At 41.9% G+C, this 16,305-nt stretch overlaps 1 protein-coding gene across 1 annotated transcript in view; it reads left to right on the top strand.

The window, feature by feature from the left end:
* TGM2 (transglutaminase 2) overlaps positions 1–16,305 on the top strand; it is a 132,959-nt gene that overhangs the window by 29,437 nt on the left and 87,217 nt on the right. The window contains exon 3 of the mRNA XM_082272015.1: positions 13,928–14,170. Coding sequence (XP_082128141.1) covers positions 13,928–14,170 — 243 coding nt within the window. The remainder of the gene's footprint in view (positions 1–13,927; positions 14,171–16,305) is intronic.

The raw sequence follows: 16,305 nt of genomic DNA, 5'->3' as shown, positions 1-16,305 counted from the left end.
GCCAGGAACAGGGGGATGAATCAGGAGATCCTGTCTGTGAGAGAGATTAATACGCCTGCAAAAATACAGATGCAAAAATGTTGATAGTGATGGCGCTAACAGAGGTATTATTTCTTATTAACCTCTTAAGGACCGGGCCTATTTCTGACACATGTTGTTTACAAGTTAAAATCAGTATTTTTTGCTAGAAAATTACTTAGAACCCCCAAATATTATATATATATATAAAAACATTTTAAGCAAAGACTCTGGATAATAAAATGGCGGTCATTGCAATGTTTTTTTTTTTGTTTTTTTTTGCGCAGCGGTCTTATAAACTGATTTTGTGGGGGAAAAAATTAATTTTACTGAATTTAAAAAAAACAAACAGTAAAGTTAACCCAATTTTTTTTTTTATATTGTGAAAGAATATGTCACGCCAAGCAAATAGGTACCTAACATGTTATGGCTGAAAATTGCACACACTCGTGGAATAGCGACAAACTATGGTACTTAAAAATCTTCATCTCCGGACACAGTTTGCACCCAAAAGGGGTGTTCGGAAGGGGTGATCAAAAAAGTTAACATAAATCCCACCTTTTTTTATTATGTTTGTTTAAAATGTTTATGTACTTATACTATTATAACTAACGCTTGTTACAAACCTTAAGGCCCCGTTCACATTGCCGCAATCCGACTTGGGGGGGGGGGGCGACCTCCGAGGTCGCGGTGCGAGCAGCGCGCCACGACCTCGGAGCGGCCGCCACGGACTTCATAACATTGAAGTCTATGGCGGTCGCCTCCGGGTCGCCCCAAAGAAGTTCCGGACCCTTTTTCTAAGTCGGAGCGACTTGTGTCGCTCCTATTAGAACGGGTCCGCAGCTTCCCTATGGAAGGTCGCCTCACAGGTCGCCTTAGTGTGAACGGGGACTAACAGTGGCACTGAGATCAATACTATTTAAGATGTTCACTTTACCTGTTTATACCCTGATTTTCTATGTCAATGATTAAATAAACTTTTCTAAAAAAAAAAAAAAAATCTTCAAAGGGGATGATTTAAAAAATGTTAACAGTTACCAGTTTAGAGTTACAGAGGAGTTCTTTTTCTAGAATTATTGCTCTCGCTGTGATGATCGCGGCGATACCTCACATGTGTGATTTGAACCCCCTTTTTTTTTTTTTTTTTGAAGGCGCGGCTTACGAATGCGTTTTCTTTTGTGCGCAAGCTCACAGGGACGGGGTCACTTAAAACATATTTTTTAGTTTTTATTTCAACACCATTTTTTAAAAACAAAATCAAAATCTGATCACTTTTATTGCTTTCGCAAGGAATGTAAACATCCCTTGTGACAGTAATAGGCAGTGACAGGTACTCTTTATGGAGAGATCTGGGGTCTAAGACCCCAGACCCCTCCACCACACTTCAAAGTATTCAAAACGCCAAAATCTGCAATTTTGAATACTGACAGTTTTTTTTAAATCTGCGTCATTGGCAGTTGAGTAAACAGGTTACATGATCGGAGACCCAATCAAAGCCAAATCCGGCTAAGTTCGGTACTCCAACCAGCCGCTGTCCTCCCGCGATCATCAGATAAACTGACAGAAGACCCGCCTGCTTACGTAAACAAAGCAGGTGAGTCTTCTGTCAGACAGGTAGGGAGAGATCAGCGGTTTCAGCTAAGCTACAACCCCGATCTCTGTGTGCCTGTCACAGAACCCCCCCCCCCACACACACAGTCAGCAAGTATATTTAGGCATACATTAACCCCTTTGATAACCCCCCTCGGCATAATATTTAGCACTGGTTACTGTATTAATGTCACTGGTCCCCAAAAAGTGTCAAAAATGTCAGTTAGGGATTCGATCTGTCCGCCGCAATGTCGCAGTCCCGCTGAAAATTTCAGATCGCCGCCATTATTGAAAAAAAAATGACATAAATCTCTCCCCTAGTTTGTAGAAGCGATAACTTTTGCGCAAACCAATCAAAATATGCGTATTGAAATTTTTTTTTTACCAAACATATATGTAGCAGAATACAAATTGTCTCAGTCCCGTGCCGCAATGTCGCAGTTCCGCTTAAAAACACTGATCGCCGCCATTACTAATAAAAATGATATATATATAAATAAATAAATAAAAAGTCCAAAAATCTATCCCGTAGTTTGTAAACGCTATAACTTTTGCGCAAACCAATTAATATACGCTTTTTGGGATTTTTTTTACCAAAAATATGTAGCAGAATACAAATTGGCCTAAACTGATAAAAGAATTTAATTTTTTTAAAAAAAAATTTATTGGGAATGTTTTATAGCAGAAAGGAAAAAATATGGCTTTTTTTCAAAATTGTCGCTCTTTTTTTGTTTATAGCGCAAAATCTAAAAACGGCAGAGATGATCAAATACCACCAAAAGAAAGCTCTATTTGTGGGGGAAAAAGGACATCAATTGTATTCGGGTACAGCGTTGTACGACCGTGCAATTTTTCGTTAGAAAATGGCCTGGTCATTAATGGGGTAAAACCTTTCCAGGGCTGAAGTGGTTAATGCATTCTAAAAACCTTCTGTGCTGCAGCCCCCCCCCCTCCCTTTTTTTTTACCTGAGCCCGATCCGATCCAGCGATGTGCACGAGCGCATTGGCTTCCGCTGCTGTCAATCAAATCCAGTGACACCGGAGCAGGGGGCTGGGCTGAGTCCCGCTTTCTGTGTCAATGGGCGCAGCAGCGGGACTTGGGAGCGAGCCTGCACGGGTGCCCCCAGGGAAAGTGGTTTTCCCTGGGGGCACCCGATGAAGAGGAGGGGCTTGGAGTGCTGGAAGAAGAGGATTAGGGCTACTCTGTGCAAAACGATTGCACAGAGCAGGTAAGTATAGGCATGTTTGTGATTTTATAAAAAAAAAAAAAAAAAGAGGGTTTACAATCACTTTATCCCCTTCCCGCCGACCAAACTCAAATATGCGGCCTCGGCCTCAAGGGGTTGTACCAGGATGATGCCTGCAGCTAGAGGCACCCCCCTGGTACCGTGTTTTTAGAGCCGACGGGCTTTCTTGTAATATCAGATGCGGCCCCTCCCGCTGCCTCCTGCGGCTCGCCCGGGTCTCCTGTCCCACTGGAAGGCCGGAGCAACCAGCCAACACGTCTGCCAGCAGGCTGAGGACCTGAACAAAGCCGGATTTGGCTTTGATCAGGTCTTTGATGTACAAACCCGGAAGCGATGTCATGACATCTCTTCTGGTTACTGGAGCCTTAAAGGCACCAGATTTAAAAAAAAATGAAAGTATTCAAAACAGCCAATCTTGGTGTTTTGAATGCTTTTAAGTGCAAAGGAGGGACTCTATAAGAGGACCTGTCACTGCCTATTACTGTCACAAGAGATGTTTACATTCCTTGTAACAGCAATAAAAGTGATAAAATAACTGAAAAAATAAAAATATTTTTTTTTTAAAAGGACAGTTAAAAAAAATAAATAAATAAATTAAAAAAAACATTTAAAGCGCCCCGTCCCTCCGTGCTCTCGCGCAGAAGCGAAACACATACGCCCGCATATGTAAACTGTCTTCAAACCACACATGTGAGGTATCGCCGCAATCATTAGAGCGAGAGCAATAATTCCAGCATGAGGCCTCCTTTGTAACTCGAAACTGGTAACCGTTAAAATTTTTTAAAGCATAGCCTATGGAGTTTTTTTAAGTACCGTAATTTGTCATCACTCCACGAGTGTGCGCAATTTTAAAGCATGACATGTTAGGTATCTATTTACTCAGTGCAACATCTTTCACATTATACAAAAAAAATGGGCTAACTAAACAGTTTTTTTTTTTTCTTTTAGTTCATGAAAGTGTATTTCTTTCAAAAAAATTGCATTTTAAATACTGCTGCGCAAATACCATGTGACATAAAATATTGCAATGATTGCTATTTTGTTCTCTAGGGTCTCTGCTAAAAAAACGTATATAATGTTTGGGGATTCTAAGTAATTTTCTAGCAAAAAATACTGATTTTAACTTGTAAGTAACAAATGTCAGAAAAAGGCTAAGGCATGAGCTGTGCCCAAAAAAAAAAAAAAAAAACACTTTTACCTGTGATCTCCTTGCAGGTGCACTTTTTCCCCAGTCATGACGTGACATGCTTTGTTCTTCAATGTGTCTCCTTGTAGAGGTGGCCATCTTGGTATAAGCAGGGCTTTGCTTCCTCGTACTATAAAACAAGCATAAGAAGGAGGCGTTACTGTGGGACTCTTTATTAAATAAATTAAATATTAATATACTCACAAAGGAAATAAAGTCAAGGGCATATAACAAATCCCCATCACACCTCCAGACATGTGTCCTCCAGATAGGGTGCATCTTACGCGTTTCAATGGTGATGCCCCCTTCCTCAGAGCTCCAGCAAGGAGAACAGTAGGCAGCACAGTAGTGGCATCACCAAATCTCATCAAACTAAAAGTCAGAGCCAGCAGAACCTTAGATTTCACATTGTAAATATATAGCTATGAGACTGAAGACACAGGAGGACCTAGGCACCTTCACATACCTGGAAGTGTACTGCTATTTTTCCTTACAAATTTCCATACAAGAAGCTAATTTTGAAATACTTTTTCAGGGTACTGCTTAGGCACAATTAGAATTAGATGCTCCCTACAACATAGAAAATCTTTGCTTTTTGGGCTCCCGTCCACGTGTACCCATCATCAACCTCTGTTAATGTAAACCTGTTCGTGTTTTAATTTTATAAAGTAATAATTTTATAAAGTAATCACAGTGCTGAAAGTGTTTATCCAGCCAAAACTTATTGTTTTTTTTTTTTTTTTTAGTGTGGGGGAAGGATTTGAACCCCTTGTGAAATTTTTGATGAAATCCGTGCTATTCAGGGCTGACAGCAAAACAGACAGAAATATATTTTTTATAACTGTCTGGATCAGATTTTCCTTCACTTTCTGTCTGCTTAAACAGTTGTCCTTTCTTCTATTAACAGAGGCATGGACTTCAGAGAGAGAGATATAATTTTTCTCCTGTACAAATCATTAGTAAGACCTCATCTGGAATATGCAGTTCAGTTTTGGGCACCAGTTCTTAAAAAGGATATCGGTGAACTGGAGAAAGTGCAGAGATGGGCAACCAAACTGATAAGAGGCATTGGAGGAGCTCAGCTATGAGGAAAGATTAGAGGAACTGAATTTATTCTCACTTGAGAAGAGGAGATTAATGGGGGATATAACCAACATGTATAAATACATAAGGGGTCCGTATAGTGAACTTGGTGTTGAGTTGTTCACTTTAAGATCAACACAGAGGACAAGGGAGCACTCTTTACGTCTGCGGCATCAAATGTAATTTTTGTGTACTTCAGACAGATTTGAAATGTCTGAACATTTTGGACCACATGTTTTTGGCACTGAGGCTAAAGGGAAAAGAATGTTTTTTTATGTAGCCCATTAGATAGCTTTCGATAATCCTGGCATATTTTTAAGGATTGAGAGATTCTCTGATGAACGTGGGTTGCTCAAAATATATCTAACCCCAAGAACAAAAATAAAGTATATTGCAGCTTACCTTATATGTGGTGGCTGCATTCATTGCAATCCATTAAATTTCATCTGTTTTTTTTTAAGCTTTTAAATTCTTTATTTTTAACCAGTGATCCACACCGTAATCCACTTTCTGTACAAGGGTGACAACATTCACTGAGCTGTATCGATAGAACAGTCTTTCTCAGTCTTTTTACCTCTAAAGAAATCATTTTTAGGTCTTGGGGAAACTCTTCAAAAACCAATTAGTTGGGCGGTCAGTGGGAAAATGGTTAGAAGGCCTGCTTTATAGTAGTAGTCGAAATATATCAACCTTAAAGATAGCTAAAAAGGCCATTGATGTCATGCTGTTGACTGCCATGTGACATTGGCCCCAGAATTGTGCAGGTGCCATCAAATGGGTTGTCAGCCAGTCACAGCTCAATGTACCCCTAGCAACCTCTAGAGCAGTGATAGCGAACCTTGGCACCCCAGATGTTTTGGAACTACATTTCCCATGATGCTCACCTACACTGTAGAGTGCATGAGCATCATGGGAAATGTAGTTCCAAAACATCTGGGGTGCCAAGGTTCGCCATCACTGCTCTAGAGGAACCCTAGGGTTCCATGGAACCCAAGTTGAGATTGACTGCTAAGCATTGGCACCCTAGTAAAGGAAGTGTGTTAGGTCTACAGAACAAATTTCCTTCTTCTTATCTCCTTAATATAAGGTAACAGAGAACTTAAGGCCCGTACACACTTGACGGAAATCGGACGAAATATCCTCCGATTTTTCTCTGTCATGCTCAGCGTTCATTACCGTTTTTAGTTGACAGTGCATAATGTTCACGAAATTTCTCATCTGATTTTTTTTTGCCACATTTGTTCCTAGACTTCCGGGTCTTCAGCAACTTCAGATCATGCGCGGTCTTTCGTATCCGATTTTTCGCGGACGTACTGCATACACATTAAACGAAAATTGGTCGTCTGGGGACGGACGATAAAACTTTTGGTGTTTGTCCCTCCGTTTTTTTTTCATTGAAAATGTCGGCATCGGCTGCTGAAAGTTGTGTACACACTAGCCGAAAATCGTACGATTTTACCTCGGACGGGAATTTTCGGCAGATTTTCTACTAGTGTGTACCCCACTTTAGGCAGGACTGACAACATTCTTTAAGATTTTAGTGCAGAATTGTCACATCACTACAGAATAGGAGTTTGATCATATGTTAACAAAACACTTTCAATGATATGCTTGAGAAACCAATAGGGAGCAAAGAGAAGTTGATTGTTAGGCTTTACACTTTAATGGTGCTCATCTACCATGAAATTTGCTGCTACTAATACCGGCTTCAACCTGCCAAATATTTAACCGATCTGGCCGCATATTAAATAAAGAAAGTCAAGTTGGACCTTGATATTTCTCTCCTCGGATAGCCCGGAGGGCCTTGAAAAATATAATTGATACTTTGAACATGCTGATTACACATATCATTGATGCTCATTTGTTTATTTGTGTAGCAGCAAGAAAATTAATGTTATATCGTTCCATTTCTTAATTGCCTTACACATTCTACAAAACTAATTACTGCAATTTCTTAAACACCCTGCAGCCCACCACCTGTGACTCACAATATTTCATGCTTTTAATATCTAATACTATAATATGCAGAATGGTTTCTTTTTATTTTAATTTCTGCCAATGACGCCATGGGTGAGACTGATACTGTGTGTTGGGCAACTGTCTTGGGAAATAACATTCAAAGGAATGTAGATTAAATTTTAAAATTGCTTGTATTTAGTGATTTCAACAGTTCCTCATTCTAAAAATACACCATGATCATTAGACCTTCTTTAAACATCTTGGAATTACAGTATGTGCTACATTAGGATGGAACATATGACATGAGATGATGGATGACAGATCTGACCATTGTAATGATATTATGTGAAGTATTTTAACATAAAGATGCTCTTTATGCATCGTCTGGGTATCCAAAGCATAACCCCGAGACCAGTTACCCCCAGGGGGTACAGTGCCCACAAACATAGCAGACTCTAATAAACTAGATGGGGTCACAGTCATCCGATGTCTATGGCTGGCCACTAAACCTGGCCATCTCAAGTAAGGCACCACTTACCACTTCACCAAAAACTTTGTGCATTGTTATATTGGTGACAGTACATACAATCCAATATATTCACATCTTAAAAGACATAAACAAAAAGTGATTAAAGTTATGGTCTCTCAGGAACTACGTTGGTGTTAAGCCATAAAGTGGAGCAGGATAAAGGACCCTAGATCTTGTCAAAACTCTTTTTGGGATCCTCTAGTAGTGTAGATATGTTAATTGAGGGGGAGCACAAAAATGAATAACTTTTTTCCACTCGAGTAAGGTAGGAGGAAGAGGTCTCTTCCATGTGATTGGGATGTTATTTTGGCATTAAAGTATGATGCCCTCAACAATTTTTTTGTATGAGTGTTAAAGGGAAGGTCCTCCTTCAGCCCTAAGGGGCATGCCTTTGAACATTTTAAATTGGGAAGGCCCAAGGCAGTTTCATTTGAAATAATTTTTATTAAGTTTTCAAAGACAAGGTGACAATCATCAACAGTTCAAATAAACAAATTCAAGAACATAAAAACTTGTCATAATGAACACAGTGGGACAGCATAGGTACAGGAGGCATGTATGGCAATCAAAAAAGAAAAATAGTGTGTGTGCCAAATGATCCCTCAAGAGGCAATATCTGTCCCCAACACTGATAGCAACCAGAGAATCTGAGACGCCCAGCGACCCCATGGAGGTCGTCGCCCGGGTGCCCCAGGAGGGTGGACGTCGCCTCCCACCTGGAATCAAACATGACAGGGCCATGAGGCAAGGGGGGTAATGACGCCACAAAGGCCGCTATAAATCATAGCCGCACCGTAGCTGAGCCACAAAAATAACCTAAAAAACAAGAGGAGGAGAGACAAAGAAAAAAGAAAGGGGAAAACGACAAAGGAAAGAAACAGAAGGAGAAAGAATTTGGAACAGTCCAAGAGTGGGCACCGCCAGGACAAGTTGACTATGCCAGAGAAGCAGAAGCCAAGGCAGTTTCCATAAAGCTACATATTTGTATCCAGTAAGGCTGAATCTTGGGGCAGGACCAGTGATCATGGAAAAAGGGGAACCAGCATCTTGGAGACAAAAATACACAACAGCAAAAAGGTTTTATTTGGGTTCTAACTCCATCCCAAATTCTATGAAGAAAAAAAATGTTTATTTGTTGCGGTCTCTTTACCCATTGAAGAAAGTTTTCATTACTTCCGGGGGATAGGTAAAAGCGCAATATTTTTTGTACTAGACAACTCACTTTTCTTGTCACTAGAGAACTCTGATGTTGGAGAACTGCGACTTGTTAGGCAGCAATAAGGTGTGGCTTAGAGTGACCAGTTTTACAGATAGGTGGACACCTGCGGGAGTGGGGAATATGGTGACATTTTATTCTAGTTCAAAGTTCAGCTTTAGTGCTTTTTTGGGAATCATGGGCAAACTTACAAGATGTGGGGCAAAAATGATTACTTTGGTAATCGTAGGAGGACAAACGTTGCTGATGACCGTGTTCTTCTTGGCTTGAAAATTCCACCCACTCATCTCAAGCCGGCCACAGATAGGTCGAATTTTGTAAAATTCTTAGTAAAAGAATTTTCTAAAGTTTGTTCCTTTTTCTAATCATTAGTGGGTCAAATTGACGTTCGCAGTGATGAAAAAATTAGAAAGAGCAGGATGGAAAAATGTTCTCGAACAAGTGAATTTCTAACAGTGTGTGGTGTTTTGGTTTGGTAAAGTCCATTCATTCAAAAATCAAATGTTAAAAGTAAACTAAATCTTTTGAACTATGTTTGAATGTTCTGAGAATTTTCGTACAAATTTTCATAAAACTTTTCCTAAGAATTTTCGTTCAAAATGTTATCTATTACCAGCCTAACTCCTTGTTGTTCTAATACACCCAAATACAGATGCACTGCGAGGCTTAAATGCTTGTTTAGGTCTAAGGAACTGGAAAAAGCCATTTTATTTGTCCAATCCTCCACTTCTGGGGGTCTCTCTCTGCATTTTTAGTATAGTCCTTACAGCCTCTTCTCTCCATGCTCCTGCAGTCATGGATCCTCAGACTTCATCAAGTACAATACAGGGCCTGCAGTCTTGCCCATGAGCATTAGAACACCCAAGGACATGCCACAAGCTGGAGCATAGGGCGAAAGATTTGAGTGCCAGCTGCCTGGGGAATAGGGGAGCAGGTAAGTAAACCTGCTTATTGGGTACCCTAGACCTAAACAAGCATCCAACCCTTGCACATTGGGGTAGCCCCACTGCAAAAAAAAAAAATGTTTTCCTTTTCCTCAATGATGGGCTTTAAAATGAACAAGGTTATACTTGACCTCACTTCACACTTTGGTCTGTTAGACCATTTATGTGGCTTATCCTGTATTCTCTGCAGTTGTTCTGCAGTGATCCTCATAGCACCCCCTTATTTCCAAATTGGAGAGAAAGCTGTGTATCAAATCCAATCAAGATTAAATGCAAATATAAAACAGAAATATAAAATGGAAAAAAAGTAAAAAAAAAAAAAATAGAGTAAATGCAAGAATGTAAGACTGACACTAGCATTAATGATTACTTTTAGATAAATATTAGGTGTGCTTGCTGAAAAAAAACACTATGGCTTCCCTATTTATGGAAAACTCTAGTCAAAATTTAAATTGCAAAGCTTGAAATGTACAAAGGGGAGATATCGTACCCACTGAGTGAGTCAGATTTTCATCCAGACATTTCTGTACTGAACCATTCCATCCAACTCTCTTTGATCTGATGATCCTGGAACACACCTGCTGTTGATGGTAGAACACCCTCCTTGCTGTCTCATATACAAATAGCCTAATTTAAAAAAATGCTGGTGCCTAAAGGATTTTTCAAAGCCACCAGTCAAAGTAAATCATGCTTTGAAGGTCTGCAGGTCTCTGGTGCTTTATGGAAGCAAATAAGATGATATACACTAACCTGAAGAGGTACATTCCTACCACCCTCCTAATGGGCCTCAATGGAGCTGTGCATGCTGATTTTGCAGGGACACTAAATTTAGAGGAACATTAATTGAATCAACTTCATCACCTAAGCATAGTCGGATAGCATTAAGCTGGCTGTACACTGATCTAGGCCCGATTCTGATGAACTGGACAAAATTCGAGCAGTGGGTGGCCCTGTTGGTACCCTACCAGCTGACATTCAAAACTAAGGGAGATGGGTGGATAGTTCTCGAACTTCTCGAACAGTGACTGCAGACAATTAGCTGCAGTCACTGTTTGGCTGCAGGGCCGCTGTTAGAAATCATGGGGCCCCCTACAGCCTACCTGATGGGGCCCCCTTTGATCCCACCCTTGGTCCCGCCCTCTGCCCCACCCCTAGCCTCGCCCTCTGCCCCACCACTGGTCCCTCCCTTGACTCCACCTGTTCAGTTTGTGTTTGCATGCACCATACAATGGACAAGGGTGGAATTGTGATGGCTCTATGGGTGACCATTTGAAAATCTGCTCTAGAAAAAAATAAAAAGATGCAGTCCTTTTCCATAGTTTTTTCTATCCTGAACGGACATAGCGCTAGGTGTAAACCTAAATAGTGCTTTCAATTAGGTCCACAAGAAAAACTGACAGGCGGCCCTAACTGGAAAGCTTGGAAAGTTCTAAACCTCTTCACGCCGGACGCACGCATCAATACAGCCTCTTGGCGGGTGGACCAGAATGTACACATTGCTGTGCGGAAAGCGTGCGCTCTGTGCGCTCCCTGGACAGTTATTGGCGATTAACCACTTTACCACTAGAGCATTTTGCTGTCTTACGTCCAGGCCACTTTTAGCGATTCGGCGCTGTGCGACTTTAACTGACAATTGCGCGGTCGTGCGACGCCGTACCCAAACGAAATTGACGACCTTTTTTTCCCACAAACAGAGCTTTCTTTTGGTGGTATTTGATCACCTGTGCGATTTTTACTTTTTGCGCTATAAACAAAAAAAGAGCGTAAATTTTGAAAAAATAACAATATTTTTCACATTTTTTTTATATGAAATTCCCCCCAAAAAATGTAAAAATCAAAATTTTTTTAAATTTTTGGCCAATTTGTTTTCTGCTACATATGTTTGGTAAAAAAATTCACAAGAAGCGTATTTTGATTGGTTTGCGCAAAAGTTATTGCGTTTACTAACAAAGGGAAAGATTTCTGTCATTTTTGGTGTTTTTTTTTTAACGCGCAATGGCGGCGATCTGTGATTTTTTTTGCGGGACTGCGACATTGCGGCGGACAGATCGGACCCCTAACTGACATTTTTTACACTTTTGGGGGTACCAGTGACATTACTGCAGTGATCAGTGCTATAATTATGCACTGTTACTGTAAAAATGACACTGGCAGGGAAGGGGTGAACTTTATTGGAGAGGGAGGGGTTAATGTATGCCTGGTGCTTACTAACGTGTGTGGGGGGAGGTGACTGAGTGACACAAGAACAGCTATGCTGAACCCTGCAATCTGTCCCTGCCTGTCACTTGGGAGATCCGCCCGCTCTGTTTACACAAGCGGGCGGATCTCCACACTCGATCCCCGACGATCAGGGAAGAGCGGCGGCGATCGCCGCTGCTCCTCCCCTGGCCCGACTCCCGCTGTGACTGAATACAGCGGGAGCAAGCCTCCGGCGGCGCGCGAGCGCCGCCAAGAAAGGGGAGTGTCTGACGCCGTAGTACTACGGTACTCAGACGGCAAGTGGTTAAAGGAAAGCTCCTAATCTCTACTTGCGATTGGGAGCTTTCCGATCATGTGTCCGCCAATCATGGTCAGGAACACTGCCCCACCTCCCAGCATCAGAAACCTCTTAAAAAGCTTGGAGGCACTGGCATTAAGGGGTTAAAGAGGAGTGGTTGGGGCAGTAAAAATTCACAGCCCCTCCCCTCGAAACACAAATGTAAAGTATACTCTTACTGTGTCTTCTGAACATCAGCATTAGGATCTATACAGAGTACAGCAGGCTCACAGCACATCACATGGCAGTTCATTGCTGACTTTATCATGGCTGTACTGGGCTGCAGTCTGTAGCACTCAGTACAGCCATAACTGAACAAAGTCAGCAATGAACTGCCATGTGATGCGCTGTGACAGAGCTATAGATCGCCTGCTGTACTCTGTGTATATCCTAATGCTGATTATCAGAAGACACAGTGAGGATTCTGTGGACTGTATCTGAATACTAGTGTCACTCACTGTGTGATGCTGCTCCTCCCTATCACTGTCAGCAGCCTCCACTCGGTCTCTGCATCTGTCCTGATAGAGCGGGTGTTCCGTGAGAATTACCTACCCGTGAGAAAAACCTACCCCTCGTCACTTCCGGTACTCCGCACTGTATGTAATGCAGCGGGTACATTAAAACAGCTGTGCTGAAATACGAGTGATCTCCGCTCCTGTCCCGGTCACTTCCCTGCTCTCGGATAGTAAATATAAAAGCGGCGGCGGCTGTATGAAAACATAAATCACGGAGCCGAAAGCCGCTTTTATATTTACTTGCCGAGAGCAGGGAAGTGACCGGGACAGGTGCGGGGATGACTCGTATGTCAGCACAGCTGTTTTAGGTAAGCGCCGCGTCGGTAGGTTTTTTTCACGGTACACCGTGATCGGTTTATACTAGTGCGCATGCGCACTAGTAAGCTCCTCTGTTCTGCCATTAGGTATCCGGCGCTCTGAGCATGCGCACTGCTGCGCTGCTCAGATGCTTCTGGCCGGAAGTGACGAGAGGTAGGTAATTCTCACAGGGTAGGTAATTCTCACGGAACACGGGACATGTACATAAAATCACTCCGCCAGAGCAGGCAGCTGACTGACCGGAACTAGATCTTAGCAGAGCAGGTTGCAGCATAGGGCATGTTCTTACGCCCCGAAAAAGATTAAAAAGTCCCTGCAATGCTGCGACCTCCTGGGCCCCGCAGCTGATCTGATGGGCCCCAGAAAAATGTGTTTATACACCCTCAAAGAATGTAAGAGTGAGGAGGGTGTATTTTAGTAAGCCCTATTCCCTATTTCTTTATTTGGCAGACACTGACTACAAAGCTTTCGGGCCCCTGATGGGGCCGGGCCCGGTACAATAGGGCCGGTTGTACTGCCCTATCAGCGGCCCTGTTTGGCTGCACCCACTGTATTCAAAGTACAATAGCCTCAGTTGGAGATTTGTTCATCCAAGCTGTATGGAGTAACCTGTTTTTTTTCTGCCCACAGCAGAATGAGAAAAATCTACTTGTGTATGGCCAGCTTGCATATCTCACTGAAAGCTTTCACTTGTAGCTTGGAATTGCCCTTTACCTTTTTTTAGATACACTTTTCTTCACTTTGACTTTTCTGATTCTTTACTTATTAAGATTTTCTGTTCCCTAGGGCCCCAACCATCCGAGGAATCTGGCACAGAGGCTCACTTCAAGGTTTCAGATGCTCTGGAGGATGGAGTGTGGAGTGCTGCAGTGGTCAGCAGTGAGGGAGACTCCCTTGTACTTTCCATCCGCTCCCCACCTGATGCCCGCATTGGACACTACAGCCTCACTTTAGAGACCTCCAATGGAATGGAGGAGAATACCTGCAATGTTGGAGAATTCTATCTAATTTTTAACCCCTGGTGCCCAGGTAAGTGAGTGAAGGTCAGACTGACAAGTAGTATCTTTTGGGCGATATATACAAACCACATTTTACAGTTTTATTCCAAGGCTTCATCATGCACAAAAAAAAAAAAAAATCTATCTATCAAAATGGGAAATTCACTTTGGAGGTTAGAGGATTAAGTTCATCTTTGGATCCATTGGTAACGTGCATGCCACTTGCAAAAAGATATTGAGAAGATAGAACGAGTCCAGAGACGGGTAACAAAATTAGTGAAAGGTCTAGGTGATAAAACATATCAGAAACTTAATATGTACAGTCTGGGGTAAAGAAGAGAAAGGGGAGACATGATTGAAACCTTTAAATACATCAATGAGGTGAATAAGGTTCAGAGGGCAGTTTTTTCAATATGAAACCAAAATCAAGAACACAGAAACATGACCAAAAACTAACTGGAGGAAAGTTCAAAATGAATCTTAGAAAGTATTATTTTACTGAAAGGGTAGTTGATGTTTAGAATAAACTTCCAGCAGATATAGTGAGACAGTCAACAATAAATGGCTTCCAACATGGTTGGGACAAACATAGATCTATATTCAGACAAAAAAAATTACCAAAGAAAAAAACGAAAAAAAAAAAAAACAGAACAAAAAAAAATAAAAACCGAACAAAAAAAATGAAGTCTCGATGGACTACTACAGGGGTCTTCAAACTATGGCCCTCTAGTTGTTCAGGAACTACAATTCCCATCAGGCCCTAATCATGTCTGTAAATGTCAGAGTTTTACAATGTCTCATGGGATGTGTAGTTATGCAACAGCTGGAGGGCTGTAGTTTGAGGATCCCTGGACTACTAGATCTTTTTCTGCCGTCACTTTTCTATGTGTGTAAGGTTATTGATGGTTTGAATATAGGACTTTGTGGTCTTCTTTGTGCCCTAAGGCCCATGTCATACTAGTGGACCTGTTGCTGTTGGCACCTTGCCAGCGAAAAGGTCAATGAGAGAGCAGTGAGAACTCTCACCTGCTCCTATGTCATTGCTTTCTTGTGGGCTGAACCAGCAAGACATTGCTCTTCCCTTATGGGCAGAATAAAATTTGCTGTATTTTGGCCAGTGGGGGAGAAACTCAATAACAGCAGGAAAAAAACATTTATTTTGTGATCCTGTGGCTGCCAATGTTTAGCCAGTGACAGGATCACTAGAATGGTGTGGCCTTTACTGCTATTATATGACATATGGCAAGCGTGCTCAAACTGTGGCCCTCCAGCTGTTGTGAAACTACAAGTCCTATGAGGCATTGCAAGGCTGACAGTTGCAAGCATGACTCCCAAAGGGGGAGGCATAATGGAACTTATAGTTCAGCAACAGCTGGAAGGCCACAGGTTGAGCACCCATGACATATGCTGTAAGGCGATTGCTTCACTAGGTAACATATCGGTAGTGGAAGTGTGGTAGAAAGGTCAATAACCTTAGGTACTAACAATTTATCAGACCCTAGGCATTAGAGCTGCACGATTATTCGTTAAAAAATCGCGATCTCGATTCACACCCCCCCCCCACGATCTTAAAACGATATGTTCTCGATTCTTACAGAGCTGTTCTCTGCTCACTCACAGCTGTCAAAAAAAAAATATTAATGTTTTGTTTATAGTCATATAGCAGCCTTAACAATGTTTATCAACATTGTTAAGGCTGCTAGATAACTATAAACACAATGTTTTACAATGTATTATTTTGTTCGTTTAGATCAAAGGAATGAATTTCCATCTGTAAGAGCCGGTTCACATACAGGCGACCCGACTTGCCGGGGCGACCTGTGAAGTCGCGGTGCACAGCACGCACCACGACCTCGTAGCGACATGCACGGACTTCATATCATTGAAGTCAATGCAGGTCGCTCCAGGTCGCCCCAAAGTAGTACAGGACCCTTTTTCTAAGTCGGAGCGACTTGTGTCGCTCCTATTAGAAAGGGTCCTGTGCTAATCTATGGCAGGCGACCCACCAAGTCGCCTGACAAGTCGCCCCAGTGTGAACTGGCTCTAAGAGAGGGCAGTTTCAGAGCATGTTCAATGGCCAATTAGGAATACAGCCATGCCCAATACATATCATAACATGGAAATTATAATGGTTTTGGGTCAATTTGTATTTTTTAGGTTTTAATT

The sequence above is a fragment of the Pelophylax lessonae genome (assembly GCF_965119305.1).
Source record: "Pelophylax lessonae genome assembly, chromosome: 11".
Lineage (NCBI taxonomy): Eukaryota > Metazoa > Chordata > Amphibia > Anura > Ranidae > Pelophylax > Pelophylax lessonae.
This window is presented reverse-complemented; position numbering and strand designations above follow the sequence as displayed.